Consider the following 27500-nt stretch of genomic DNA (forward strand, 5'->3'; position numbering starts at 1 on the left):
CATACAATTGTTTGTTCAAAAAGTCAATAGAACACAATAACTAAACACAAGTAATTTAAATACTTTTGTTCTCAAAGTCCTCCTGTGTATATGGAACTGTTTTTTCAGAGTTTGTAAACATTAGCAAAATAAAAAAAGATATGATCAAATAAAAATATCAACCAAATCACTGTAGTATACTGATACGACCATTATGCTAGGTTCACACCAACGGCGCTTCAAAGCGGCATGCAAAGCGGCGTTAAAGCGTAACAAAGCCTGATTAAAGCGTGAGGGTCGTAATGGATCGTGGGAAAGCTTGTAGTGAAGCGGGACATGCGGCAAGTTCGCCAAAAATTTTTAAACGGTTTAAAAGAATTCGGCGCTCTGTCAAGAATGGAATAAAGCGCAGAGAGAGTATCAAAGCCTGACAAAGCGTGACAAAGCTCAGCAAAGCTTGACTCAAAGCGTAGGAAAGCTTAACAGATCTTGGTTCAAAGCGCGGACCCAAGTCTACAACTACAAATAGGAAGTGACTGTGATATTGACTAGTGACATTGAATCTAAAAAATAAAAGAAATGCCTTTTATTGTAAACTAGCATAAGAAATGAAAGATAGATATTTATTAAGATGACAAAGAAATAAAAGAAATGAAGATATAAAACATAATAAATAATAAACATAACGAAAAAAAAGAGAAATTGAAAAAATAAATGAATATAAAACATAATAAATAATAAACATAATAACGGAAAAAAAAGAGGAATTGAAAAATAAATGAATATAAAACATAATAAATAATAAATAATAAACATAATATAACGAAAAAAGAAGAGAAATTGAAAAAATAAATGAATATAAAACATAATAAATAATAAACATAATATAACGAAAAAAGAAGAGGAATTGAAAAAATAAATGAATATAAAACATAATAAATAATAAACATAATATAACGAAAAAAAAGAAATTGAAAAAACAAATGAATATAAAACATAATTAATAATAAATAATAAACATAATATAACGAGAAAAAAAAAGAGAAATTGAAAAAACAAATGAATATAAAACATAATAAATAATAAACATAATGTAACGAAAAAAGAAGAGAAATTGAAAAAATAAATGAATATATAACATAATAAATAAACATAATATAATGAAAAAAAGAGTAATTGAAAAAACAAATGAATATAAAACATAATAAATAATAAACATAATATAACGAAAAAAGAAGAGAAATTGAAAAAATAAATGAATATAAAACATAATAAATAATAAACATAATATAACGGGAAAAAAAGAGAAATTGAAAAAATAAATGAATATAAAAAATGTGTGGAAAACAGTATACTGAGTTTTTCCCATTTGTTTTTACTTATTTGTTTATCATATTTCTCTTTTTATTACATTATGTGTTTTATCCTGTATATAATAAAACAAAAAGAGAAATCAAATAAATAGATAAATCTAAAAAAATGTGGGGAAAACTTAGTATACTGAGTTTTTCTAAATTTTTTTTACTTATTTGTTTATCATATTTCTCTTCTTTATTATATTGTGTGCACACGCAATTTATTCATCAAATTCACAAAATAATAATCACAGCATCTTCCAAATTGCACATAATTACATAACAATATCACATTTCAAAGTCATTATTACAAATTAATGTTCATGACACATTAATTCCAATGCACAACAGAGCTTGATAATCGTGTCAGAGCCTGATTTAAAGCGTCAGGATCGCATCAAAGCATAATAAAGTTCAATAAAGCGTAATAAAACGTATCAAAGCGTGATTTAAAGCATATCAAAGCGGGATCAAATCGTGAGGAACGGTAATTCGTCCCCCCAAAGCGGCAACTAATTTGTATCAGAGCGTATCAAAGCATAACATTACTTCGGAGATCGGGATATTCGTGGAAAAATTGACAAAAATGACGGCGCTTTGCTCGCCGCTTTAAAGCGCGGCAAGCGCCGTTGGTGTGAACCAGGCATTAGTATGCATACCACCTAATTGACCCTTATGTTGTGTGTTGTGTTCTGACAGTGACACACCAACAGATGTTATATCATCCTCTCTCTACACTCTTATTTTGATAATTTCCTGAGAATACCTGCAGTTCCATCTCCCCTTCTTAAACTGTACCAAGCACTTACTTTCTGGTGGTGTTTAAAGCTGGCTTAGTGCTAATTGATGCTACTAAAAATATTTATCCATCTGTCCATTTTCTAGCACTTGTCCCTCTCGGGATTAAATGAAAATGTTTTTTTGTAATAATGACAATTTCAACTGGCATTTCTACAGTTCAAATAATGATGTATTATTCATTAAAAGGCAGAAAATATATGTTTGATTGCAGTTTTTTCCTAAGTCATCCAAATACTTGCAAGATCAATCAAAGTGACCTCACCCGTCTCATGATGCCGATGGATTCAGTGGAGAGGAAGCGCGGGTAGCGTACTTCATCATTCACAATGCTGTCAAAAACCTCCTCCTCATCATCACCTGGGAAAGGTGACTGCAAAAGAACACATGCAGATTATTTCCACTTGGATTTCATCATCAAATATGGATGACTTCAAACATCAATCTTTGACCAAAAGATGCACATTAAGATAAAATGTTCTTCTACTTTCTTTCCTTACTGTCAACTCCAGTCAGGTGCTGCTGACAGGCGATTCGGATGCACCTTTGGTATTTCAAAATAAAGCATTGAGCAACATTTTTAGGATATTTGAGATGTTTTTCAACCTTTTTATGGCCTCTAGTACGTAAATGATAGACAGTATACCCGTTCATAACATATATTGCTGAAATTTGTTTCATGTCAAAAATGATGTTCTCATGTAAAAAAAAAGTAATGTTTCCATGTTAAAAAAAAAAATGTTCATGTAAAAATAAAAAATATATTTTTATGTAAAAAAATTGTTTTCATAGAAAAAAATAATGTTTTCATGTAAAAAAAATGTTTTCAAATTGACAAAAAATTTTTTGCTTTAAAAATGTTTTTTCATTTTAAAATATTTCCATGTTTAAAAAAAATGTATTAAAAAAATAAAAATTAATATTTTAATATAAAAAAAAAAACAGGTTTTCATAGAAAAAAACATGTTTTCCTAGAAAAAAAAAAATGTTTTCATGTAGGTAAAAATGTTTTTGTGTTAAAAAAAAAAAAGTATTTTCATGTGAAAAATAATTTTTTCATGTAAAAAAATAAAAATGTTTAAATGTAAAATAATGTTTTCATGTAAAAAAATGTTTTAATGTAAAATAATGCTTTCATGTAAAAAAATGTTTCATGTAAAAACATATATTAATGTAAAATAACAATTTCATGTTAAAATATTTTCATGTAGATAAAAATGTTTTTGTGTAAAAAAACGTTTTTAAATTTTTTTTACATTTTTTTTCATGTAAACATTTTTGTAATGTAATAAAAAAATATTTTAATGTAAAAAAAATCTTTTCATGTAAAATAATGTTTTTATTGAAAAAATGTTCTAATGTAAAAAATATATTTTAATGTAAAATCATGTTTTCATGTAAAAAATGTTTTCGTGTAAAAAAATATGTGAAAAATGTTTTCATTTTAAAATATTTTCCTGTATTAAATGTAAAAAAATATATATTTTAATGTAAAATGTTTAAATGTAAAAAAATGTTATGTGAAACAATGATTTCATGTTAAATATTTTCATGTAGATGAAAATGTTTGTGTAAAAAAATGTTTTCATTTAAAAATTATGTTTTCATGTAAGAAAATAATGTTCTCATGTAAAAAAAAATTTTATGTAAAAAATGTTTTTCATAGAAAAAATGTTTTCATGTAGCCAAAAATGTTTTTGTGTAAAAAAAAATATTTTCATGTGAAAAATAATGTTTTTATGTAAAAAATGTTTTAATGTAAAAATAAATATTTTAATGTAAAATAATGTTTTCATATAAAAAATGTTTTCATTAGGTAAAAAAAAAAAAAATTTTAATGTAAAATGTTTCCAGGTAAAAAAATAATGTTTTGTGAAAAATAATGTTTTCATGTTAAAATATTTTCATGTAGATGTTTTGTGTAAAAATAGTTTTTTATTTAAAAATAATGTTTTCATGTAAAAAAACAATATTTTCATGTGAAAAATAATGTTTTCAAGTAAAAAAATAATGTTTTCATGTAGCTCATGTTTTTGTGTAAAGATACAAGCTTCTTTTGCAATAAGCTGACATTGAGGCTGCAAAGATGCATCATTAGAGAACTGAGCAAAGCTGTCTATATCTCTTTTTTGCAAACATGTCAAATGATTTTGTCATGTTGTTTAAGAGCAAAAACATATTGAATAAGGCTGTGGCATCAAATGTGGGTATGTAAATACTTTTCAGATACGGAATGCAAAATTAATCATTTTGGGATGCAAATATGAATTCATGTTGTTGAGGCACAAATGTTGATTAGGAAGTAAAAAAGTGATGATGAGAGGTCGTCTTACCTCCCCGACCAGCATCTCGTAGACCAGCACCCCGAGGCCCCACCAGTCCACTGCTCGAGTGTATGAAGTGTCTGTTAGTACCTCTGGGGCCAAAAACTCGGGGGTTCCACAAAAAGTGCTGGTTCTGTCCCCATAGCCCATCCCTTGTGTGGCAGGAGAAGACAAATACATTTACAATATATATTCACTTTTACTTTCATTGCAGCCATTAGCTAAAATCAAAAAAGTTCCTTTTATTTCTCCTTCATGCACATTCAGCACCTCATCTTGACAGAAAAAAACAGAAATGTAGAAATTTTAGCAAATTTATTGAAAATAATAAACTCCAAAATCACATGTTCACGTACTATTCAGACCCTTTGCTCAATACTTAGTGATTTTTGAGTTTTTTATTTAAAAAAAAAATGCTAATATGTCTATATTTCTATTCTGTTCTGTCAAGGTGGGGTGCTGAGTGTGCATTAATGGGAAATAAAATGAACTTTTTTGATTTTAGCAAATGGCTGCAAAGAGACAGAGTGAAACATTTAAAGGGGTGTGAATACTTTCCTGTATATTATATATATATTATACTGCATATTATATACAGGTATATATTATACTCTATTATATATATTATACCGTATATTATAGCGTCATTATTCACCTTCTTTACAGAGCCCAAAGTCTGCAATCTTTACAAAACCGTCCGTATCAAGCAGCAAATTGTCCAACTTCAGGTCTCTAGGAGGGAAAAGATGACTTACGGGTAATCAAGAAGTCCGTGTGGATAAGGAGGACTCACCGATACACAATCTTATGGTCGTGAAGGAACTGAAGGCCTAAGACCACGCAGGCGGAGTAGAAGCTGCCAGAAATGGTGGATAAAAGGATTATTAGCAGGATTATAAAAATAGGACTGGGTCATAAACACCTGTGGCTGTAGGCAACCTCCCAATGTAGTTATTTCAATAACTACATGATGGCATTCACACAGCACAAATGAAGAGCAATCAGGACAAGCACAAGGCATGATGGGAAGCCACAATATCTTATTTCTTATATATAGCGCTAAACCTTCTTGGTAATATAGTACTGTATATAAACATTGACTTCCTATTGTACGGGTCTTCACTTTTTCCACATTTTGTTGTTACAGCCTTATTCCAAAATGGAACACATTAATTTTTGTTCTCAAAATTCTACACACAATACCCCATAGTAACACTAGACTTTTTTTTAAAAATTGGCAAATACATTAAAAAAAAAAAAAAAAAACATTCACCGCATTTGGTCAATACTTTGTTGATGCACCTTTGGCTGCAATCAAGCCCTACGATGCCACCAGCTTGGCACACCTATCTTTGGGCAGTTTGGCCCATTCCTCTTTGCAGCACCTCTCAAGCTCCATCAGGTTGGATGGGAAGCGTTAAGTTTTTCATCCAGGATGTCTCTGTACAATGCTGCATTCATCTTTACCTCTGTCCTGACCAGCCTCCCAGTGCACATTGTCATTATGTGTAGAATTTTGAGGACATAAAACTGATTTATTCCATTTTGGAATAAGGCTGTAACATAAAATGTGGAAAAAGTGAAGCGCACTGTACATTTTTTACTTTTTTTCCTCTAGGTAAGACACTTAGAACAGCATTCACATGTTCAGAGTTGTTGAAGTGCGATGATAATCTCTCATTTACCACAAAAGTGTAAAACATACACGGAGAATGGTGGTAATTGGTGGTAATTGTAATGATCACTATTAGTCTTTATGATCAATTAAAACAGGAGTTTGAGTATCCTGTGGCCAACTCGGTTTCAAAGTTGCCAGCAAAATGGCGCCCTGTAGTTACGTGATCAGAGAGAGTATGGTCAGAGGATCTCCTACATGATTGGTCTAGAGCCCCTCACGTGACTACAGGGCGCAATGTTTGCTACCAACTTTGAAGCCGAGTTGGCCACACTCTCTCTGCCATCTCGTGCCCACTTTTAGCCCGTGGTCTAAAAGGAGTAAAACATCGGAACAGTATCATATTTCAGATTATAGTCCGCCACGTTTTTCCTATACTTTGGACTCTAAAATGGTGCGACTAATTATTAGAATTTTTTTTTTTGCTAATGGCCGTAATGTTTTGTATCCAACAAAGAGTTTTCAAAGCCGACAGAGATATTGAAGACTTGTGCTGTGGCGCCATCTTTTGGACGAGTTTGCTCACTGCAGGTATTTCATGTTTTGTTGTCCAGGGTGTACACCGCCTTCCGCCCGATTGCAGCTGAGATAGGCTCCAGCGCCCCCCGCGACCCCGAAGAGAATAAGCGGTGGAAAATGGATGGATGGATGGGTCTCTTGAGCCGAAAATATAACAGTCCATAGGGTTTCTGCTCAAATGTATTCTTCATCCATCACTCCAAGCAGCTTTTGTCAGTTCTACAATATAACTAAAACTATTAATACTTACTAAACCGTCCCATGTGTGATGTCTGTAAGAGTGTTTTCATGCTATGGTAATGTCATCAAGTTAGCGTCGTTAGCATTAGCTAATATGCTAAAATGTTTACGAGTGTCTGGGTTAGTATTATTAACTTTTTGTATTGTTTGGGTTTCACAAATCTCTCAGTAACTTCACCAAAACGTCACTGTGGAGTTATTGAGTCTGTTTAGCTGATTGGAGAGCTAGCTTGCGCAACTGGTGGGTCTATGACAATGACTTCTGTTTTGTTTGATCAGCCGTTTTACTGCCGTGTTACAGACACTATTTGGAAACAATTAAGGTATGTAAATATACATTTACACAATATTTCTGTGTTAATAACTAATTTCACAACCTTTATATCAACGTATGTATGTAAAAATATTTATTTCTTCCAAAATTTGGTGGGTGCGGCTTATATACCGGTGTGCTCTGTACTTTAAAATGTGCTAAGTTTGTTGAAATCCTGGGTTTTTTAAGGTTAAAATTACCCTATTTTCCGGACTATAGAGAGCACTCACTACATTTTAAAAGAAAAAAAAATAGTTTTCCATATATTAGCAGCACCGGACTATAAGTCGCACATATATATCTTGTGAAATGAGTTATTTACACAGAAATATTCTGTAAATATTTATTTACATACCTTAATTGTTTCCAAACAGTGTCTGCAACACGGCAGTAAAACGGCTGATCAAACAAAACAGAAGTCATCATCATGAATATGTAATGGACCACAATGGAAACAAGCCTTTTGGCTTTTTGTGACATCCATTTGCCTTTTTAAAGCATTACATGGATTCAATTCTTTAAGATGTCAATAAACTTCTCAATCAATCCAAAAAAAAATGGACCCAGTAGCTGCGCAAGCTAGCTCTCCAATCAGCTAAACAGACTCAATAACTCCACTGTGACGTTTTGGTGACTTTACTGAGGAATTTGTGGGACTGAAAGAATACAAAACGAATGTCATTGTAAGTTAATAATACTAACACAGACACTCGTAAAGGTGTTAACATAGTAGAAAATTACATAACAATATCACGTACAAATATGCATGAAAACACTCCTACAGACATCACACATGGGATGCTATAGTAAGTAATAGGGGTGTAACGGTACGTGTATTTGTATTGAACCGTTTCGGTACGGGGGTTCCGGTTCGAACCATTTTCCACACGGACATATTAATTAGCGTAACGCACGTTGTGTAAAAAACAGGCACAACACACGGCATGCTAGCAGCGACTGGGCTAGGATAGACTGACCATACGTCCTCTTTTCACCGGACATGTCCTCTTTTGCGGAGCTGTCAGGGCGGAGTTTCTTAAATGCCTCAAATGTCCGGCATTTTGAGTTAGGGTTGCGTGTATTTTCAATGTACGTTCAGGGTTGAGAAGGGGTTAAAAACAAAACAAATTGTGCACGCAGCAGCATTCGTGAGGGAGGGGCAGAGACAGAGAGAGTGAGAGAGTTATGATAAACGGGCATGCGTCGCCAGGCTCTGCTTTTTATCCATAAATGTATCAGATTTAATTTTGTTGTTATCTATAGCAGGGGTGTCAAAAGTGTGCCCCGGAGGTCATTTGCAGCCCACAGCTAATGTTTTAAAGGCCCACGGCACATTCTAAAAATACTATTAAAATAAACATAAACATAACAAAAGTGAAATTAAAGATTACATGTAATTTAGAAAAAGTTGCAATGTTGAGTAATAAAACAAATCTGTTTTTTTCTTTCAAACTGTCATTGCTCAAAACATAATATTGAATCAAAATCAATGTTATTATGAATTATTGACCTACCCAAGGTTCTGATTACTTCACATCAAATATTCTACTAAAAAAAATATTTTTGGTGGAAAATTTAGCAAATTTGGTAAATAAATAACCCAAAAATTTAAATTTTGTTGTTTTCTTACTGTACCGAAAATGAACCGAACCCTGACATCTAAACCGAGGTACGTACCGAAACAAAATTTGTGTGTACCATTACACCCCTAGTAAGTAAGAATTGTTTTAGTTATATTGTAAAACTTACAAACGTTGCTTGGAGTGATGAATGAAGAATCCATACGAGTAGACACGCTATAGACGGGTAAAAGGCCAAACGACAACTGTATTTCTGGTAGGTTTAAAGAAAAGTCTAAACAAAAGGCCAACGCAGCACCCGCAGTGAGCAAACTCGTCCACAAGATGGCGCCACAGCCCAAACAATAACACACCTTTTCAATGTGTTTGCTTGTTTTACTTTACAGCTGGCCGTCAGCCAAGAAAAATCCATAAATTAGCCGCACCGTTTTATAAGGCGCAGGGTTCAAAGCCTAGGAAAAAAAGGAGCAGCTTATAGTTCGGTATTTACGGTACAAGAAACACGCGAATTCCACCATTTTAGGTTTTGGCAGTTACAAAGAAAACTTGCAAATTCCTGAAGGGACTGATTGGTTATTTCAAAACAAAACAGTTTGTCGTTCGGTCATTTTATTTTGAAAGGCTACTCACACAGCACGCGGCTCCGAGAAGACGTCAGCATGGATGTGCATCATCAGGTCGCCCCCTGCCGTGTACTCCATGACAAAACACACATGCTGCGGCGTTTGGAAACACGCCAGCAGGTTGACCAGGAAGGGGTGATGGGCGCTGGTGACCGTCTCGAAGATCCGCTTCTCGCACATCAGACTGGCGAGGGACCACGATAAGGGTGAACGCCGCGTGCCATTACATAAATGAAGTGTCGGCTATGGCGTCATTACCTTTCCACTTCGTCGCGCGTGACAATGTCTCCTTTCTTCAGGGCCTTGATGGCGTACAGGCTGCCCGTACGCGTGTGCTCCGACAGCAGCACCTGGATGACACACCAAAGTACACAATAATAAAACAATTATTTGTCTGTTTTTCAACACGTTCATGCAGGGAGCGCCCAAACTTTTTCCACTGAGGGCCACAAACTGACAAATCAACAGATGCGGGGGCCATTTTGCTAGTTTCACCTTCAAAACCACTACAATATATCGATTGTTTTCACACAACTAGAAAATAAGGTGGACATTTCGTGTGAATGCTCAAGAGTTAAAGCTAACCTGAAATGCTAACAGTTAGCAGACAGGCCAGATTAAAGCAAGTAACAAAAAATATGAGCTAAAAAAGCTAGCATGCTAACAATACTATGCTAATATGCTAACAATAACATGCTTTCTGTTTGCATTATATGTATATATTATATGTTTGCATATAAGACATTGAATTAGCTTTAAAAAAAAAAGCTAGAATGCTAATGTTAGCATGCGTCAAGCATGGAAATATAGCTAAAGAAGCTAACTTATCAACATTAGCATGCTAAGAGGTAGCATTCGTAAAAAAAACAAAATATTTGATGCTAAAGTGTATACCTGCAAAATGTGCAAAAAAAAAGCAATCATGCTAATATAAGCATGCTAACAATTATGCCACGGACCGTTAGGAAATTAGCTACGGGCCGCAAATGCCACACTTTAGGCACCCCTGCGTTAACGCATGTCACAAAAATGATGTCATCAGTCATGTATAAACGCAGATTAATCATGTAATTGAAATAAAACCAAGGTCATTTATATATAGCATCATGTAATAAAAAATGAGCTAAAAAAAAAGAAGCTAGCATGCTAACAATACTATGCTTACAGTTTGCATTAGTGAAATACCAGAATATAAGACATTGAGGTGCGTAACTGCTAAATTAGCTTTAAAAAAGCTAGAATGCTAATGTTATCATGCGTCAAGCATGGAAATATAGCTAAAAAAAAGCTAACCAATTAACATTAGCATGCTAACAGGTAGCATTAGTAAACAATCAAAATATTTGATGCTAAGGTGTATACCTGCAAAATCGGCAAAAAAAGGTACCATGCTAATATTAGCATGCTAACAATTGTGCCGTGGACTGTTAAGCTACGGGCCGCAAACGACCCCGGGGCCTCACTTTGGACACACCTGCGTTAACGCATGTCACAAAAATGATCGCATCAGTCATGATTAATCATGGTAATGTTAGCATACGTCAAGTAAATAAATTATAAATGGGCTATACTTGTATAGCGCTTTTCTACCTTCAAGGTACTCAAAGCGCTTTGACAGTATTTCCACATTCACCCATTCACACACACATTCACACACTGATGGCGCTAACCAGCAGCCATCAGGAGCAAGGGTGAAGTGTCTTGCCCAAGGACACAACGGACGTGACTAGGATGGTAGAAGGTGGGGATTGAACCCCAGTAACCAGCAACCTTCCGATTGCTGGCACGGCCACTCTACCAACTTCGCCACGTCGTAGTACCGAAACATGACTGTACCTATGAAATTTAGCTAAAAAAGCTAACCTACTAACGTCAGCATGCAAACGGGTAGCATTCGTAAAGTAACAAAATATTTCATGCTAAGGTGTATACCTGCAAAATTTGCAAAAAATAGCTATCATGCTAACAATTGTGCCGCGTACTATTAAGGATTTAGCTACGGGCCGCAAACGGCCCCCGGGGCCACACTTTTGACACCTCTGTGTTAACGCATGTCACAAAAATGATCGCATCAGTCATGATTAATCACGCAGATTAATCATGCTATTGAAATAAAACCAAGGTCATTTATACATAGCGTCAAATAATAAAAAATATGAGCTAAAAAGAAGCTAGCATGTTAACAATACTATGCTATTATGCTAACAATAGCATGCTTATGGTTTGCATTAGTGAAATGCCACAATAAATGATTTTGAGGTGTATACCTGCTGGAATGCGTCAAGCACGAAAAATATTACTCTACAATGTGTAACAGAAAAATGTGTTAAAAATGCTAGCATGGTAACGTTAGCATACGTCAAGTACGGAAACATGACACTTCCTATAAAATTAGAGAAAAAAGCTAACCTACTCACATTAGCATGCTAACAGGTAGCATTCATAAAGTAACAACATATTTCATGCTGAGGTGTATAACTGAAAAATTTGATTAAAAAAAAGCTATCAAGCTAATATTAGCTTGATAACAATTGTGCCTTGGGCCGTTCAAAAATTAGCTAAGGGCCACAAAAGGCCACGGGGCCGCAGTTTGGACACCCCTGTGTTAACGCATGTCACAAAAATGATCGCATCAGTCATGATTAATCATGCAATTGAAATAAAACCAAGGTCATTTATATCAAGGTCAAATGTCATTTCTTTTTTGAACTGACAAAGAGGAATATCGGGCTACTAACTATGAGAACTACTCAAACATGCTCAGTAACATGGGTGTCGTTCTGGAAGAAGACCGTACATAAAAAAAGCATGTGGATCATCCAACGAGCTTACTTACCTTGCCAAAGTGCCCCCTGCCGAGCACCGCCATCAGCTTGAAGTCCTGCAGGCCAACAGGACCTGCCCTCGGTCTGGGAGAGATTACACACAGATGACTACAACCAGCAGACTTTGATTCATCTCGGCAATTCCACTTTGCAAAAGTCACATTTTGAAGATGACTAATCTGCCAGAAAGCAGACAAATGGAGGGAAATAATAGACAAGCGGACTGTATTAACCTTGTAGATTGTTATAGTAACAATAGGTTAAACTTTGTCAGTGTGTTACCCAGTTTCCCCGAGGGCAACAATGTTAATATACGTTTGATGAAACGTAATTATATGCATGAATGTATGTATGTATATGTACAGTATGTGTATATGTATGTTTGTACAGTGAATGTACAGTATGTGTATATGTGTTTGTACAGTGAATGTATATGTACATGTATGTGTATATGTATGTTTGTACAGTGAATGTATATGTACATGTATGTGTATATGTATGTTTGTACAGTGAATGTATATGTACAGTATGTGTGTATATATGTTTGTACTGTGAGTGTATATGTACAGTATGTGTGTATGTATGTTTGTACTGTGAGTGTATATGTACATGTATGTTTGTACAGTGAATGTATATGTACAGTATGTGTATATGTATGTTTGTAAAGTGAATGTATATGTGCAGTATGTGTATATGTATGTTTTTACTGTAAGTGTATATGTACAGTATGTGTATATGTATGTTTGTACAGTGAATGTATATGTGCATGTATGTGTATATGTATGTTTTTATGTATGTATATGTACTTCTGATGTCGCACTGTTGGCTATTTTGCAAAAGATGCCCCCAGGAAGTGTGTGTGCGTGTGTTTTGGCACCTGCACAAAGAGTTCTGGGACTGTGATGGGGTTGGCCGGTCGGGAACAGGACCATCCGGCGTGGATGCACCGGGCTCAATGGCCGGCGTCTGCTGCTTTGGAACGCCGCAGAGGGGTAAGAGACGATAAAACCAACAATGAGGGAGATGTTGAACATCAGCATGTCAGTGCTAGATACTTTTCATCCTTAATTAGCTCTCGAAAAAAATCTCCTAATACTGCGACCCCTGTTGAACATGCCATCTGCCACACACGTTTCCATGCCAACTCTCCCTACCAAATCTGCTGCACACTACTGCCTTTTGTAGAGAGGGCGCCGGCCAGGGTTAGTACCACGCCAAACTCAACGGGCACGCATGACACCTGCGGTCACATCCTTCCCCATGCCCTGACCCCCCACCACCAAAAAATTCGAGAACCCCCCAAAATATAACATTTGTCACCAAACGCGCCTACAAAATATGGGGACTTTTCATGCACGTTAGGGGCCGCAAAAAGGCGGGCCATGATAAGATGAAATACAATAAAATACATTTGAATTAAAGTCACTTCTGACATCATTTGTAGCAATTAAGATGAACATCTGAACTTGTGGAATCGAGTTATTAACATTTCGTGTTTTGCGGCGACCATCAGATCAAAGTTTGGTGCCATGCCACGCCCTCATCCTGTCATTTGCAAAACATTTTTTACAATTTGTCATCAGCCATCAGTTTAGTATTTGTCTCTGATCACCTAAAGTGCAGAAATGACAGTTTTCGCCACTAGGCTCCACCCACTACAAGTAGGTAAGAACAGGTACAGACCAATCGGACACTTCAGGGTGTCATCAGCGTAATTTCTACCAAATAAGATCAAGATCTGATTTTGTGTAGTGGAGTTATCAACGTTTCATGTTTTGTGGCGAATCATCAGAGCAATATTTGGCGCCATGCCACGGCCACATCTTATGGCGTGGGCAAAATTAATTCGCAATTTAACATCAACTCAATGTGTGGTATCTCTCATTTTAACCACGACTCATTATGCCAAAGTCCCTAGGAGGAGTTCCTAAAAGTACAACCCCTGTTTTGTAGCTGAAAAATGGCTAAAAACGTTGTTGCAATGTTTGGCACCATACCACGCCCACATCTTATGGCGTAGGTCAAATGTGTTCGCAATTGATCATCAACTCAAGGTGTAGCATCTGTCATTTTAACCGAGATTCATTTGTCCAAAATCCTTAGGAGAAGTTCGTAAAAGTATGATCCTTTTTTTTCACTGAAAAAATGGCTGAAAACCATCGGAGCAAAGTTTGGTCCCCATCACACGCCCACATCTTATGGCGTAAGCAAAATTAATTCGCAATTTAACATCAATTCAATGTGCAGTATCTGTCATTTTAACCGCGACTCATTTAGCCAAAGTCCCTAGGAGAAGTTCCTTAAGTACGACCCTTTTTTTAGCTGAAAAAATGGCTTAAAAACATTGCGGCAAAGTTTGGCGCAATGCCACGCCCACATCTTATGGCGTAGGAAAAATGTGTTCACAATTTATCATCGCCTATATGTGTGATATCTGTCATTTTAACCGCGACTCATTAGGCCAAAGTCCTTAGGACCCCCTTTTTTTTTTTAGCTGAAAAATGGCTAAGAACCATTGTTGCAAAGTTTGCATGTTAAGGGCCTCAATAAGGCCAAAATATGGGGACTCTACGTGCATGTTAAGGGTCTCAATAAGGCCAAAATTTGATTTGGGGACTCTACGTGCATGTTAAAGGCCTCAATAGGGCCAAAATATAGGGACTTTTTGTTCATGTTAAGGGTCTCAAAAGGCCAAAATATGGGGATTCTTTGTGCATGTTAAGAGTCTCAATAAGGCCAAAATATGAGAACTCTTCGTGCATGTTAAGGGTCTCAATTAGGCCAAACTATGAGACTCTTCGTGCATGTTAATGGTCTCAATAAGGTCAAAATATGGGGACTCTTCATGCATGTTAACAGCCTCCATAAGGCCAAAATATGGAGACTCTTCATGCATGTTAAAAGGGTCTCAATAAGGCCAAAATATGGAGACTCTTCGTGCATGTTAAGGGTCTCAATAAGGCCAAAATATGGAAACGCTTCATGCATGTTAAGAGTCTCAATAAGGCAAAATATGGGGATTCTTCTACATGTTAAGGGTCTCAATAAGGCAAAATATGGGGATTCTTCTACATGTTAAGGGTCTCAATAAGGCCAAAATATGAGAACTGTTTGTGCATGTTAAGGGTCTCAATAAGGCCAAATTATGAGAACTCTTCGTGCATGTTAAGGGTCTCAATAAGGCCAAAATATGGGGACTCTTTGTACATGTTAAGAGTCTCAATAAGGCCAAAATATGGGGATTCTTCTACATGTTAAGGGTCTCAATAAGGCCAAAATATGAGAACTGTTTGTGCATGTTAAGGGTCTCAATAAGGCCAAATTATGAGAACTCTTCGTGCATGTTAAGGGTCTCAATAAGGCCAAAATATGGGGACTCTTTGTACATGTTAAGAGTCTCAATAAGGCCAAAATATGACAACTCTTCGTGCATGTTAAGGGTCTCAATAAGGCCAAAATATGGGGACTCTTTGTACATGTTAAGAGTCTCAATAAGGCCAAAATATGAGAACTCTTCTTGCATGTTAAGGGCCTCAATAAGGCCAAAATATGGGGACGCTTCGTACATGGCCAAAATATGGAGACTCTTTGTGCATGTCAAGTGTTTCAATAAGGCCAAAATATGGAGACTCTATGTGGATGTTAAGGGCCTCAATAAGGCCAAAATATGGGGACGCTTCGTACATGTTAAGAGTTTCAATAAGGCCAAAATATAGGGACTCCTTGTGCATGTCAAGTGTTTCAATAAGGCCAAAATATGGAGACTCTATGTGCATGTTAAGGGCCTCAATAAGGCCAAAATATGGGGACGCTTCGTACATGTTAAGAGTTTCAATAAGGCCAAAATATAGGGACTCTTTGTGCATGTCAAGTGTTTCAATAAGGCCAAAATATGGAGACTCTTCGTGCATGTTAAGGGTCTCAAAAGGCCAAAATATGGGGAATCTTTGTGCATGTTAAGGGTCTCAATAAGGCCAAAATATGGAGACTCTTCGTGCATGTTAAGGGTCTCAATAAGGCCAAAATATGGAAACTCTTCATGCATGTTAAGAGTTTTAATAAGGAAAAATATGGGGATTCTTCTACATGTTAAGGGTCTCAATAAGGCCAAAATATGAGAACTGTTTGTGCATGTTAAGGGTCTCAATAAGGCCAAATTATGAGAACTCTTCGTGCATGTTAAGGGTCTCAATAAGGCCAAAATATGGGGACTCTTTGTACATGTTAAGAGTCTCAATAAGGCCAAAATATGAGAACTCTTCGTGCATGTTAAGGGTCTCAATAAGGCCAAAATATGGGGACTCTTTGTACATGTTAAGAGTCTCAATAATGCCAAAATATGAGAACTCTTCGTGCATGTTAAGGGCCTCAATAAGGCCAAAATATGGGGACGCTTCGTACATGGCCAAAATATGGAGACTCTTTGTGCATGTCAAGTGTTTCAATAAGGCCAAAATATGGAGACTCTATGTGCATGTTAAGGGCTTCAATAAGGCCAAAATATGGGGACGCTTCGTACATGTTAAGAGTTTCAATAAGGCCAAAATATGGGGACTCTTTGTGCATGTCAAGTGTTTCAATAAGGCCAAAATATGGAGACTCTTCGTGCATGTTAAGGGTCTCAAAAGGCCAAAATATGGGGAATCTTTGTGCATGTTAAGGGTCTCAATAAGGCCAAAATATGGAGACTCTTCGTGCATGTTAAGGGTCTCAATAAGGCCAAAATATGGAAACTCTTCATGCATGTTAAGAGTCTCAATAAGGAAAAATATGGGGATTCTTCTACATGTTAAGGGTCTCAATAAGGCCAAAATATGAGAACTGTTTGTGCATGTTAAGGGTCTCAATAAGGCCAAATTATGAGAACTCTTCGTGCATGTTAAGGGTCTCAATAAGGCCAAAATATGGGGACTCTTTGTACATGTTAAGAGTCTCAATAAGGCCAAAATATGAGAACTCTTCGTGCATGTTAAGGGTCTCAATAAGGCCAAAATATGGGGACTCTTTGTACATGGCCAAAATATGGGGACTCTTTGTGCATGTCAAGTGTTTCAATAAGGCCAAAATATGGAGACTCTATGTGCATGTTAAGGGCCTCAATAAGGCCAAAATATGGGGACGCTTCGTACATGTTAAGAGTTTCAATAAGGCCAAAATATGGGGACTCTTTGTGCATGTCAAGTGTTTCAATAAGGCCAAAATATGGAGACTCTTCGTGCATGTTAAGGGTCTCAAAAGGCCAAAATATGGGGAATCTTTGTGCATGTTAAGGGTCTCAATAAGGCCAAAATATGAGAACTGTTCGTGCATGTTAAGGGTCTCAATAAGGCAAAATTATGAGAACTTTTTGTGCATGTTAAGGGTCTCAATAAGGCCAAAATATGGGGACTCTTTGTACATGTTAAGAGTCTCAATAAGGCCAAAATATGAGAACTCTTCATGCATGTTAAGGGCCTCAATAAGGCCAAAATATGGGGACTCTTTGTGCATGTCAAGTGTTTCAATAAGGCCAAAATATGGAGACTCTTCGTGCATGTTAAGGGCCTCAATAAGGCCAAAATATGGGGACGCTTCGTACATGTTAAGAGTTTCAATAAGGCCAAAATATGGGGACTCTTTGTGCATGTCAAGTGTTTCAATAAGGCCAAAATATGGAGACTCTTCGTGCATGTTAAGGGTGTCAAAAGGCCAAAATATGGGGAATCTTCGTGCATGTTAAAGGCCTCAATAAGGCCAAAATATAGGGACTCTTCGTGCATGTTAAGGGTCTCAAAAGGCCAAAATATGGGGACTCTTTGTACATGTTAAGGGCCTCAATAAGGCCAAAATATAGGGACTCTTCGTGCATGTTAAGGGTCTCAAAAGGCCAAAATATGGGGACTCTTTGTACATGTTAAGGGCCTCAATAAGGCCAAAATATGGGGATGCTTCGTACATGTTAAGTGTTTCAATCAGGCCAAAATATGGAGACTCTTCGTGCATGTTAAGGGTCTCAATGTTGGACTGGTACTTTTTAGAGGCGGTATAGTACCGAATAGCTACTACTAGCTACTAAAATGATTTCTTCATTCCTGGTTTAATTGTCGTAAAATGAAAATATGACTTTGTCGTTGCCAACAATGGAAGTCAATTGTTGTATTTGTGAAAATAGGCGGCAGATATTGTACGTTTTTAACTTCTTTCTGCTCCTTTTCATTCATCATTGACCTCAATGTTGTTTTGTTTTATTTGTAATTGTATTCCTTTCTTTGATTTTCCTGAAGGAAAGACATAAGCGAGTAGCTAGCTACGTTTTGAAGCACAGCTTGCAGAACGGCACGTCTATGTTTATCGCGCCACATTTATCGTTATTTTTAAATCCAAAATCCGTCCATTCTCCTGCTTCTTCTCCACACTGTGTCTGCTTGCAAATGGTCTGTGTGTGTGTTGATGAAAAAACTTGGATTTCTCAAAGCCAGCATACTGCTTTTTTGAATTCATTAATAACGGTACAACCCTAAAGTACAATAGTGTCACTTCCTCTCCCAATAGTACCCACTCACCTCAGCGGTAGAGTCTCGAGGATCAGTTTTTAGCGAAGAATCAGCGTCCAGAGTCAGCTTCTCGACTGAGATTTCTCTGCACACGCAAGGAGAAACAAGTTGGCTTGGATTGAGTTGGAGTTTGACAGTAAGTCCGATTTAAGCGCTCATCTACCCTGTGCTGTGTGCCAGCGTGTTGCTGGAGAAAGTCGGGGTGTATGCAGGAGGGCTGCTTCCACTCGGGATGGCGTTCCTCAGCAGGCGGACCCAGGTGCTAATGTCCACGTTCATCTGACGGGCACGCAGGAATGCTTTGCCTGAGACAAACAGTGTGAATAAGTATCGACAACTTATCGACAATAAGTTCAACCCAGTGGACGAGAGGGGAGCTTCCCTCCGCCTTCGGGTGGGGGGACGGGTCCTGACTGTTGTTTGTGCTTATGCACCAAACAGCTGCTCAGAGTACCCACCCTTTTTGGATTCACACGAGGGAGTACTGGAGAGTGCTCCCTCGGGTGATTCCCTTGTTCTACTGGAGGACTTCAACGCTCATGTTGGCAACGACAGCGAAACCTGGAGAGGCGTGATTGGGAAGAATGGCCGCCTGGATCTGAACCCGAGTGGTTTGTTATTATTTGTTTCTGCTTGTCACATATTGTCTAAAACAAACACCATGTTCAAACATAAGGGTGTCCATATGTGCACTTGGCACCAGGACAACCTAGGCCGCAGTTCCATGATCGACTTTGTAGTTGTGTTTTGTACACTCGGCTGAAAAGAGAGGGGCGGAGCATTTTACCGATCACATGGTGAGTTGGCTGCGATGGTGGGGGAGGATGTCGGACAGACCTGGCAGGCCCAAACGTTTTGTGAGGGTCTGCTGTGAGGGTCTGCTGGGAAGGTCTAGCAGAATCTCCGGTCAGAGAGAGTTTCAATTCCCACCTGCGAGGGAGGTGCTGGACATTGAGTCCGAGTGGACCATGTTCCGTACCTTTATTAACCGAGGCGGCCGATTGGAGCTGTGGCCGCAAGGTGGTTGGTGCATGCCGTGGCGGTAATCCTAGAACCCGCTGGTGGACACCAGCATTAAGGGATGTCGTCAAGCTGAAGAAAGAGTCCTATCGGGTCCTTTTGGCTCATAGGACTCCGGAGGCAGCGGACAGGTACCGACAGGCCAAGCGGTGTAGGGCTTCAGCGGCCGTGGAGGCAAAAACTCGGACATTGGAGGAGCTCGGGGAAGCCATGAAAAACGACTTCCGGACGGTTTTGAAGCGATTCTGGACCACCATCCGCCGCCTTAGGAAGGGGAAGCAGTGCACTGTCAACACCGTGTATGGTGAGGATGGTGTTCAGCTGACCTCGACTGCGGATGTTGTGGATAGGTGGAGGGAATACTTCGAAGACCTCCTCAATCCCACCAACACGTCTTCCTATGAGGAAGCAGTGCCTGGGGAATCTGTAGTGGGCTCTCCTATTTCTGGGGGTGAGCTGTGGGGCTGTTTTGGTTGACAAGACTGCAACATCGCTTGGACATCAGGGGCGGTACTTCTGGATTGTCAGACCGGGGTGGTGGTTCCTCTCTTTAAGAAGGGGAACCGGAGGGTGTGTTCCAACTATCGTGGGATCACACTCCTCAGCCGGTAAGGTCTATTTAGGTGTACGGGGGAGGAGGCTACGCCGGATATTCGAACCTCGGATTCAGGAGTAACAGTGTGGTTTACGTCCTGGTAATGGAACTGTGGACCAGCTCTATACTCTCGGCAGGGTTCTTGAGGGTGCATGGGAGTTTGCCCAACCAGCTACATGTGCTTTGTAGACTTGGAGAAGGCATTTGACCGTGTTCCCCGGGAAGTCTCGTGGTGAGTGCTCAGAGAGTATGGGGTATCGGACTGTCTGATTGAGGTGGTCCGCTCCCTGTATGATCAGCGTCAGAGCTTGGTCCGCATTGCTGGCAGTAAGTCGGACCCATTTCCAGTGAGGGTTGGACTCCGCCAAGGCTGCCCTTTGTCACTGATTCTGTTCATAACTTTTATGGACAGAATTTCTAGGCGCAGTTAGGGCGTTGAGGGGATCCGGTATGGTGGCTGCGGGGTTAGTTCTCTGCTTTTTGCAGATGATGTGGTCCTGATGACTTCATCTGGCCAGGATCTTCAGCTCTCACAGGATCGGTTCGCAGCCGAGTGTGAAGCCACTGGGATGAGAATCAGCTCCTCCAAGTCCAAGTCCATGGTTCTCGCCCAGAAAAGGGTGCCACCTGCGGGTTGGGGAGGAGATCTTGCCCCATGTGGAGGAGTTCAAGTACCTCGAAGTCTTGTTCACGAGTGAGGTAAGAGTCTTCAGTAATGCAGACGCTGTATTGATCCGTTGTGGTGAAGAAGGAGCTGAGCCGTAAGGCAAAGCTCTCTTTTTACCGGTCGATCTACGTTCCCATCCCTATGGTCATGAGCTTTGGGTTATGACCGAAATGACAAGATCACGGGTACAAGCGGCCGTAATAAGTTTCCTCCGCCGGGTGACAAGCTCTCCCTTAGAGGGGAGCTCAAAGTAAAGCCACTGGTCCTCCATATTGAGAGGAGCAAGATGAGGTGGTTCGGGCATCTGGTCAGAATACCACCCGAACGCCTCTCTAGGGAGGTATTTAGGGCACATCCGACCGGTAGGAGGCCAAGGGGAAGACCCAGGACACGTTAGGAAGACTATGTCTTCCGGCTGGCCTGGGAACGCCTCGGGATCCCCCGGCAAGAGCTGGACGAAGTGGCTGGGGAGAGGGAATTCTGGGCTTCCCTGCTTAGGCTGCTGCCCCCGCGACCCGACCTCGGATAAGCGGAAGAAGATGCATGGGTGGATGGATGAATTTGGATGACTACCTTTTGTTTTTACTTGAGTAATATTACTGTGAAGTAATATTACTCTAAAGGTGACTCCACCCACCTCTGATGATAACACCAAGGTTCAGTCCTAGCCACCTACCTTGTTGTTTAGAGAAGACATTCTTCTGTCTCTGAAGTCTTCGTCCTCTCTCTATTACCGGGTTAAAAAAGGTGACCTGGAATAAAAGCGACATGTACTGCAACGTAAGGTAAATGTCGACAAATAAAATCCCTTGCACATATACAGTAACTATATTGCTTGTTATTATTATTATATTATATACATATACACATAAAAGTATGTCGTGTTGCCGTGGACTGTGTGTTGGTACCTCAGCCAGCATCAGCCCCTGTGGTTCCAGGTCCAGTTTGACTCGGTGTCTTTGGTTGTCCAAGAACTCCTCCAGTTTCAGGTACTTCAGAGCACACAGGGAGCGGTAATCTCTCCAGTACACGGCAATCTCCATCTCCCGGGACTAATCCAAAAGGAAACAACAGGACGTTAACATAAGTCACCGCCTTGACAGGACTGAAGCTGATTTCATGGTGAACGTGTGCAGCTTTAAAGAATGTCACACAATTATTAAAAAGGTGAAGCCACATTTGGAGCACACAATCCATCACTCACCCTCTCCAGCTCGACGCTGAAGGTCTGGTCCCAGGCCTGCTCTCCGACTGTTCTCCAAGCGGTCTGACCCACCACTGTGTTCTCCAGCTTCAGCACCACGCTCACGTCCGCTGTGATTTACACAGAAGCACAATAGAAACACAAAGCTAAATTATCTGGAAAGATGTTCACAAAAGTGTTCAAAATGATTCGGTGGGGAAACCTAATGGTGTGATTAACAAATCTGGCGAGACTCTCAAGCGTGTATGTCAAAAGTACGACTTGGGAGCGATCTGTGGTCTGTAGCTCCATTTTTATTGATTATTAAAAAAACATGAAATAAACATTTTATTCTTACAGCCAGACCTGTGTGTTCATTTCCGTAAAAAAAGCAAGAAAACTAAAACAATAAACCTATTATTTAACATATCAGCATATCTACATGGTTAGGTTAGACCAGGAGTGCCCACACAGGCGAGCTACTTTTCAATTGACCAAGTTGAGGGGATCTACCTCATTCATATATATAATTTATATTTATTTACTTATGAAAGAGAGGTTTGTTGTTAACAAGTTAAAGGTGTTTAATGATAATACAAGCATGTTTAACACATATAGATTCCTATCTTTCATGAAGACATGAATATAAGTTGGTGTATTACCTGATTCTGATGACTTGCATTGATTGGAATCAGACAGTAGTGATGATAACGTCCACATTTTCAAATGGAGGAGAAAAAAAGTCCTCCTTTCAGTCCAATACCACATGAAAGTGGTTGGTTTTTGCCATCTTATTTGTCCAGCTTCCATACTCCTTTTTATACACTTTACAAGAAATACATTGGCGGCCAACTCCGTAGCTTGATAGCTTGTGTGCGCTAGCTTTCTGAGACTCTGATTTTCAGTCTGTCTTTAGAGTTTTGACGGGAGGTACGGCACGAGAGTTGAAATAAAAAGTGTTTTTCGCCTTCCTGTCGGTCATTTTTTCTTAATAACGAGCTCGCAGCAGCCGGTGTCATCTCACAAGACCCTCGGGTGCCGTGAATGTCAATCAAGTGACAAAAGTGACATCTTGGTGAAGATTGCTGATCGCTAATTTTTAGATGTATTTTTTTCAATGCCTGGCTGGCGATCGACTAACACACCCTCCGCCATCGACCGGTAGCTCGCCATCGACGTAACAGGCACCGCTGGGTTATACCTTTTTGTAAGAACTGTCAAAACGGACCCCGAAAACTTTAATTTTTTTAGTACATGGTGAAAAAAGTATATTACTGATCTAAAGGACCAACTATACAGTATAGATAAACAGTACCTCGGAGTGGATACCAGTACTCAACATTACCAATTTGTATTCCTTTTGAGTGTGTTCATGTTGTTCATGTAACATGTGAGCTGATACAGGTAACAGTTGTTATATCTTGTTTTCTTACATTCCTGACTCATTTGCAAGTACATTATATACTGTAGTAGATTTGGCATGCAGTTACAATTGCAAGACGGCGGTAGTGTTTAGACCACGGACAGGAAGTGGTCTTTGTCATTTAGTTGAATGTGCCAGTCTTTTGTTTTGTTGAATCCTACAAAGTGTTAATACTGTAAGTATCGTATTTAAGACACACCAGCTGTTTGATTGTAACATTCATCTTAGTTTTAATTTCCCAATTTGTTGGTATTTAAATTGCCATGTAAAATCGCCAGTACTAATAAGTAGCACGTCTATGGCAAATCCAATGTTAATTAGCATCAAGCTAGCACATTTTGAAAAGTGGAGCCTTACTGTAGGATTGAGTGTTTTTATCAGGCATACTTTCTTTTTGGGTTTGGAAAATTGTAACATTACCCAGGGGTTGTCTTTGTTTGAACCAGCCAGGTTTACAACCAGATATGACCACGTGCAACAAAGGTGTCAAAATATTGCTCCTTTTCATTATACGTGAATATATACCCGGTAGTACCGACAATGACATCAGTGCCTATATAACTACTGAATTCGGTAAACATCCCTAATTACATATTTAAAGGAGATCTATTATGCAATTCTTACCTATTGGTAGCTGTTTTTGTGTATTTGGGATCTGCATAAGTCCTGAAAATTTGTACTCAAACCGTGAAGGCATTGCAGGGATATTTATAAAACAATCAGGCCTTCCTTAATACTTCCTGCAAACAAGCTATTTGGAATGTGCACCAATTAGTAACGCTTTTCTAACATGTGACATCAGCGCAGGGGTGCCCAAACTCCAGCCCACAGGCCAAGTGAGGAACGCCAGCCTTTTCAATTTTGCCCACAAGACATCATGAGTTCAACAAAGCATCGCACCATGGAGTGCTCTCAAATTAAACCTAAATACCAGACAGCCTCTGAATGCTACATATATGGTACCACCTTGTAGACAATCTGAGTAAATCTGATCAATGACCCTTGAAAGTACTTTGGATTAGTAGAACAGCATTTACTTAAATGACACAATCCAAACAACCTTCCCTAGTCATGGTGCAAAAAAAAAAAGCAACTAACATAAAGGTCAACACACATGGTCACACATAACACAACCTACTCACTGTACTTTGTGGATATTATGAAAAACGTCCGAACACCAGACAGAAATTCTAAATTAAACCCATTTAAATCCATTAGAGTGCATGATGGGAAAAAAGCAAAACACTCTCCACACTTATCCATGTTTGGCGCATTTTAGCTGCCTTGTTTCTGATTCATTACAAAACTTTAAGAAGGTTGTCACAACATATCCAATTATATAAATTATATAAACATCATTTTAATATAATATGTACACACAAATTATATATATATATATATATATATATATATATATATATATATATATATATATATATATATATATATATATATATATATATATATATATATATATATATATATATACTACCGTTCAAAAGTTTGGGGTCACCCAAACAATTTTGTGGAATAGCCTTCATTTCTAAGAACAAGAATAGACTGTCGAGTTTCAGATGAAAGTTCTCTTTTTCTGGCCATTTTGAGCGTTTAATTGACCCCACAAATGTGATGCTCCAGAAACTCAATCTGCTCAAAGGAAGGTCAGTTTTGTAGCTTCTGTAATGAGCTAAACTGTTTTCAGATGTGTGAACATGATTGCACAAGGGTTTTCTAATCATCAATTAGCCTTCTGAGCCAATGAGCAAACACATTGTACCATTAGAACACTGGAGTGATAGTTGCTGGAAATGGGCCTCTATACACCTATGTAGATATTGCACCAAAAACCAGACATTTGCAGCTAGAATAGTCATTTACCACATTAGCAATGTATAGAGTGTATTTCTTTAAAGTTAAGACTAGTTTAAAGTTATCTTCATTGAAAAGTACAGTGCTTTTCCTTAAAAAATAAGGACATTTCAATGTGACCCCAAACTTTTGAACCGTAGTGTGTGTGTGTATATATATATATATATATATATATATATATATATATATATATATATATATATATATATATATATATATATATATATATATATATATAGTCACGATCAAAAGTTTACATACACTTGTGAAGGACATTATGTCATGGCTGTCTTGAATTTCCAATAATTTCTATAACTGTTATTTTTTTGTGATAGAGTGATTGGAGCACATACTTGTTGGTCACAAAAAACATTCATGAAGTTTAATTGTTTTATGAATTTGTTATGGGTCTACTGAAAATGTGAGCAAATCTGCTGGGTCAAAAGTATACATACAGCAATGTTAATATTTGGTTACATGTCCCTTGGCAAGTTTCACTGCAAGGCGTTTTTTGGTAGCCATCCACAAGCTTCTGGTTGAATTTTTGACCACTCCTCTTGACAAAATTGGTGTAGTTCAGCTAAACTTGTTGGTTTTCTAACATGGACTTGTTTCTTCAGCATTGTCCACACGTTTAAGTCAGGACTTTGGGAAGGCCATTCTAAAACCTTAATTCTAGCCTGATTTAGCCATTCCTTTACCACTTTTGACGTTTGTTTGGGGTCATTGTCCTGTTGGAACCCCCAACTGCGCCCAAGACCCAACCTCCGGGCTGATGATTTTAGGTTGTCCTGAAGAATTTGGAGATAAACCTCCTTTTTCATTGTCCCATTTACTCTCTGTAAAGCACCAGTTCCATTGGCAGCAAAACAGGCCCAGAGCATAATACTACCACCACCATGCTTGACGGTAGGTATGGTGTTCCTGGGATTAAAGGCCTCACCTTTTCTCCTCCAAACATATTGCTGGGTATTGTGGCTAAACAGCTACATTTTCGTTTCATCTGAACACAAAACTTTCCTTCAGAAGGTCTTATCTTTGTCCATGTTTGTCTGCTTTGAGGTGTGACATGATGTTAACCTCTTGTGCCAATAAAAATTGTCATAAAAATACATTTTAAAAATCTTTATTGACACTAAATATCGATAAATACCGGTAATGATAAAGAATATTGATAAATTCTCAACGATATACATCCCTCGTCAGGATGGCAAAATATTGGACTAAATAAGAATTGTGTTGAATTGATTCATTGTTGAGTGTCTTGAAGAAGGGAGGAAAAACAGTGTGCACTACTTATATGCAACCAGCAGAGGTGCTGTTGATCCAACTAGTTTTTAAAAAATGTATTATTATTTTTTACTTTTTATTTATTCATTTTTTATTAGTAACTTTGTGGAGATCCAACTAGTTTGTGGTCTGAGGAAGATCAACATGACACCAACTCCAGGAGTTCCATTTTTTTCCCAATCTTCTGTTAGTTGCAATAATCGCCGTAAAATGTTGTTCTTTTGTTCAAATCAAGATTGGAAAATTCCTTATCTGCTAAACAGCAGATAAGGAATTTTCCAATCTTGATTGAAAAGCAATGCACTCAGTCTATTGAAGGGACTTGTAGACTATTATCATCTCCATGGTAGACATAATTAAAGCTTTTGTGCTGCAGATAACTGTGAGCATTTTGTTCATTCTTGCACTGTCACAACATTTTTTCTGCTTCATTTAAAGCAGGGGTGTCCAAACATTTTGCATGGGGGGCCGCATTAGGCTAAAAAACCTTGGCCGGGGGACTGCATGTAATGTAACAATAATATAATAACATGTACATACATATATATATATATATATATATATATATATATATATATATATATATATATATATATATATATATATATATATATATATACATACATATATATATATATGTCTATAAACATATATGTGTATATTTTGTGTGTGTGTGTGTGTATATATAT

General features: G+C 38.1%; 1 protein-coding gene across 5 annotated transcripts in view; it reads right to left on the reverse strand.

Annotated features, from left to right (window-relative positions):
- LOC133642751 (serine/threonine-protein kinase N1-like) overlaps positions 1–27500 on the reverse strand; it is a 141681-nt gene that overhangs the window by 5433 nt on the left and 108748 nt on the right. For 3 of the 5 annotated variants that reach the window (XM_062037116.1, XM_062037117.1, XM_062037113.1), the window contains exons 8-20: positions 22251–22360; positions 21955–22098; positions 21723–21798; positions 18928–19069; positions 18774–18849; positions 13109–13203; positions 12243–12315; positions 9665–9756; positions 9414–9590; positions 5250–5312; positions 5112–5188; positions 4466–4608; positions 2398–2505 (exon numbers count right to left, since the gene is read on the reverse strand). In XM_062037116.1, the coding sequence (XP_061893100.1) occupies positions 2398–2505; positions 4466–4608; positions 5112–5188; positions 5250–5312; positions 9414–9590; positions 9665–9756; positions 12243–12315; positions 13109–13203; positions 18774–18849; positions 18928–19069; positions 21723–21798; positions 21955–22098; positions 22251–22360 (1376 nt within the window). The remainder of the gene's footprint in view (positions 1–2397; positions 2506–4465; positions 4609–5111; positions 5189–5249; positions 5313–9413; positions 9591–9664; positions 9757–12242; positions 12316–13108; positions 13204–18773; positions 18850–18927; positions 19070–21722; positions 21799–21954; positions 22099–22250; positions 22361–27500) is intronic. The other 2 variants (XM_062037115.1, XM_062037114.1) reach the window with 2 other exon arrangements.

This window comes from Entelurus aequoreus, linkage group LG25 (genome assembly GCF_033978785.1).
Source record: "Entelurus aequoreus isolate RoL-2023_Sb linkage group LG25, RoL_Eaeq_v1.1, whole genome shotgun sequence".
Lineage (NCBI taxonomy): Eukaryota > Metazoa > Chordata > Actinopteri > Syngnathiformes > Syngnathidae > Entelurus > Entelurus aequoreus.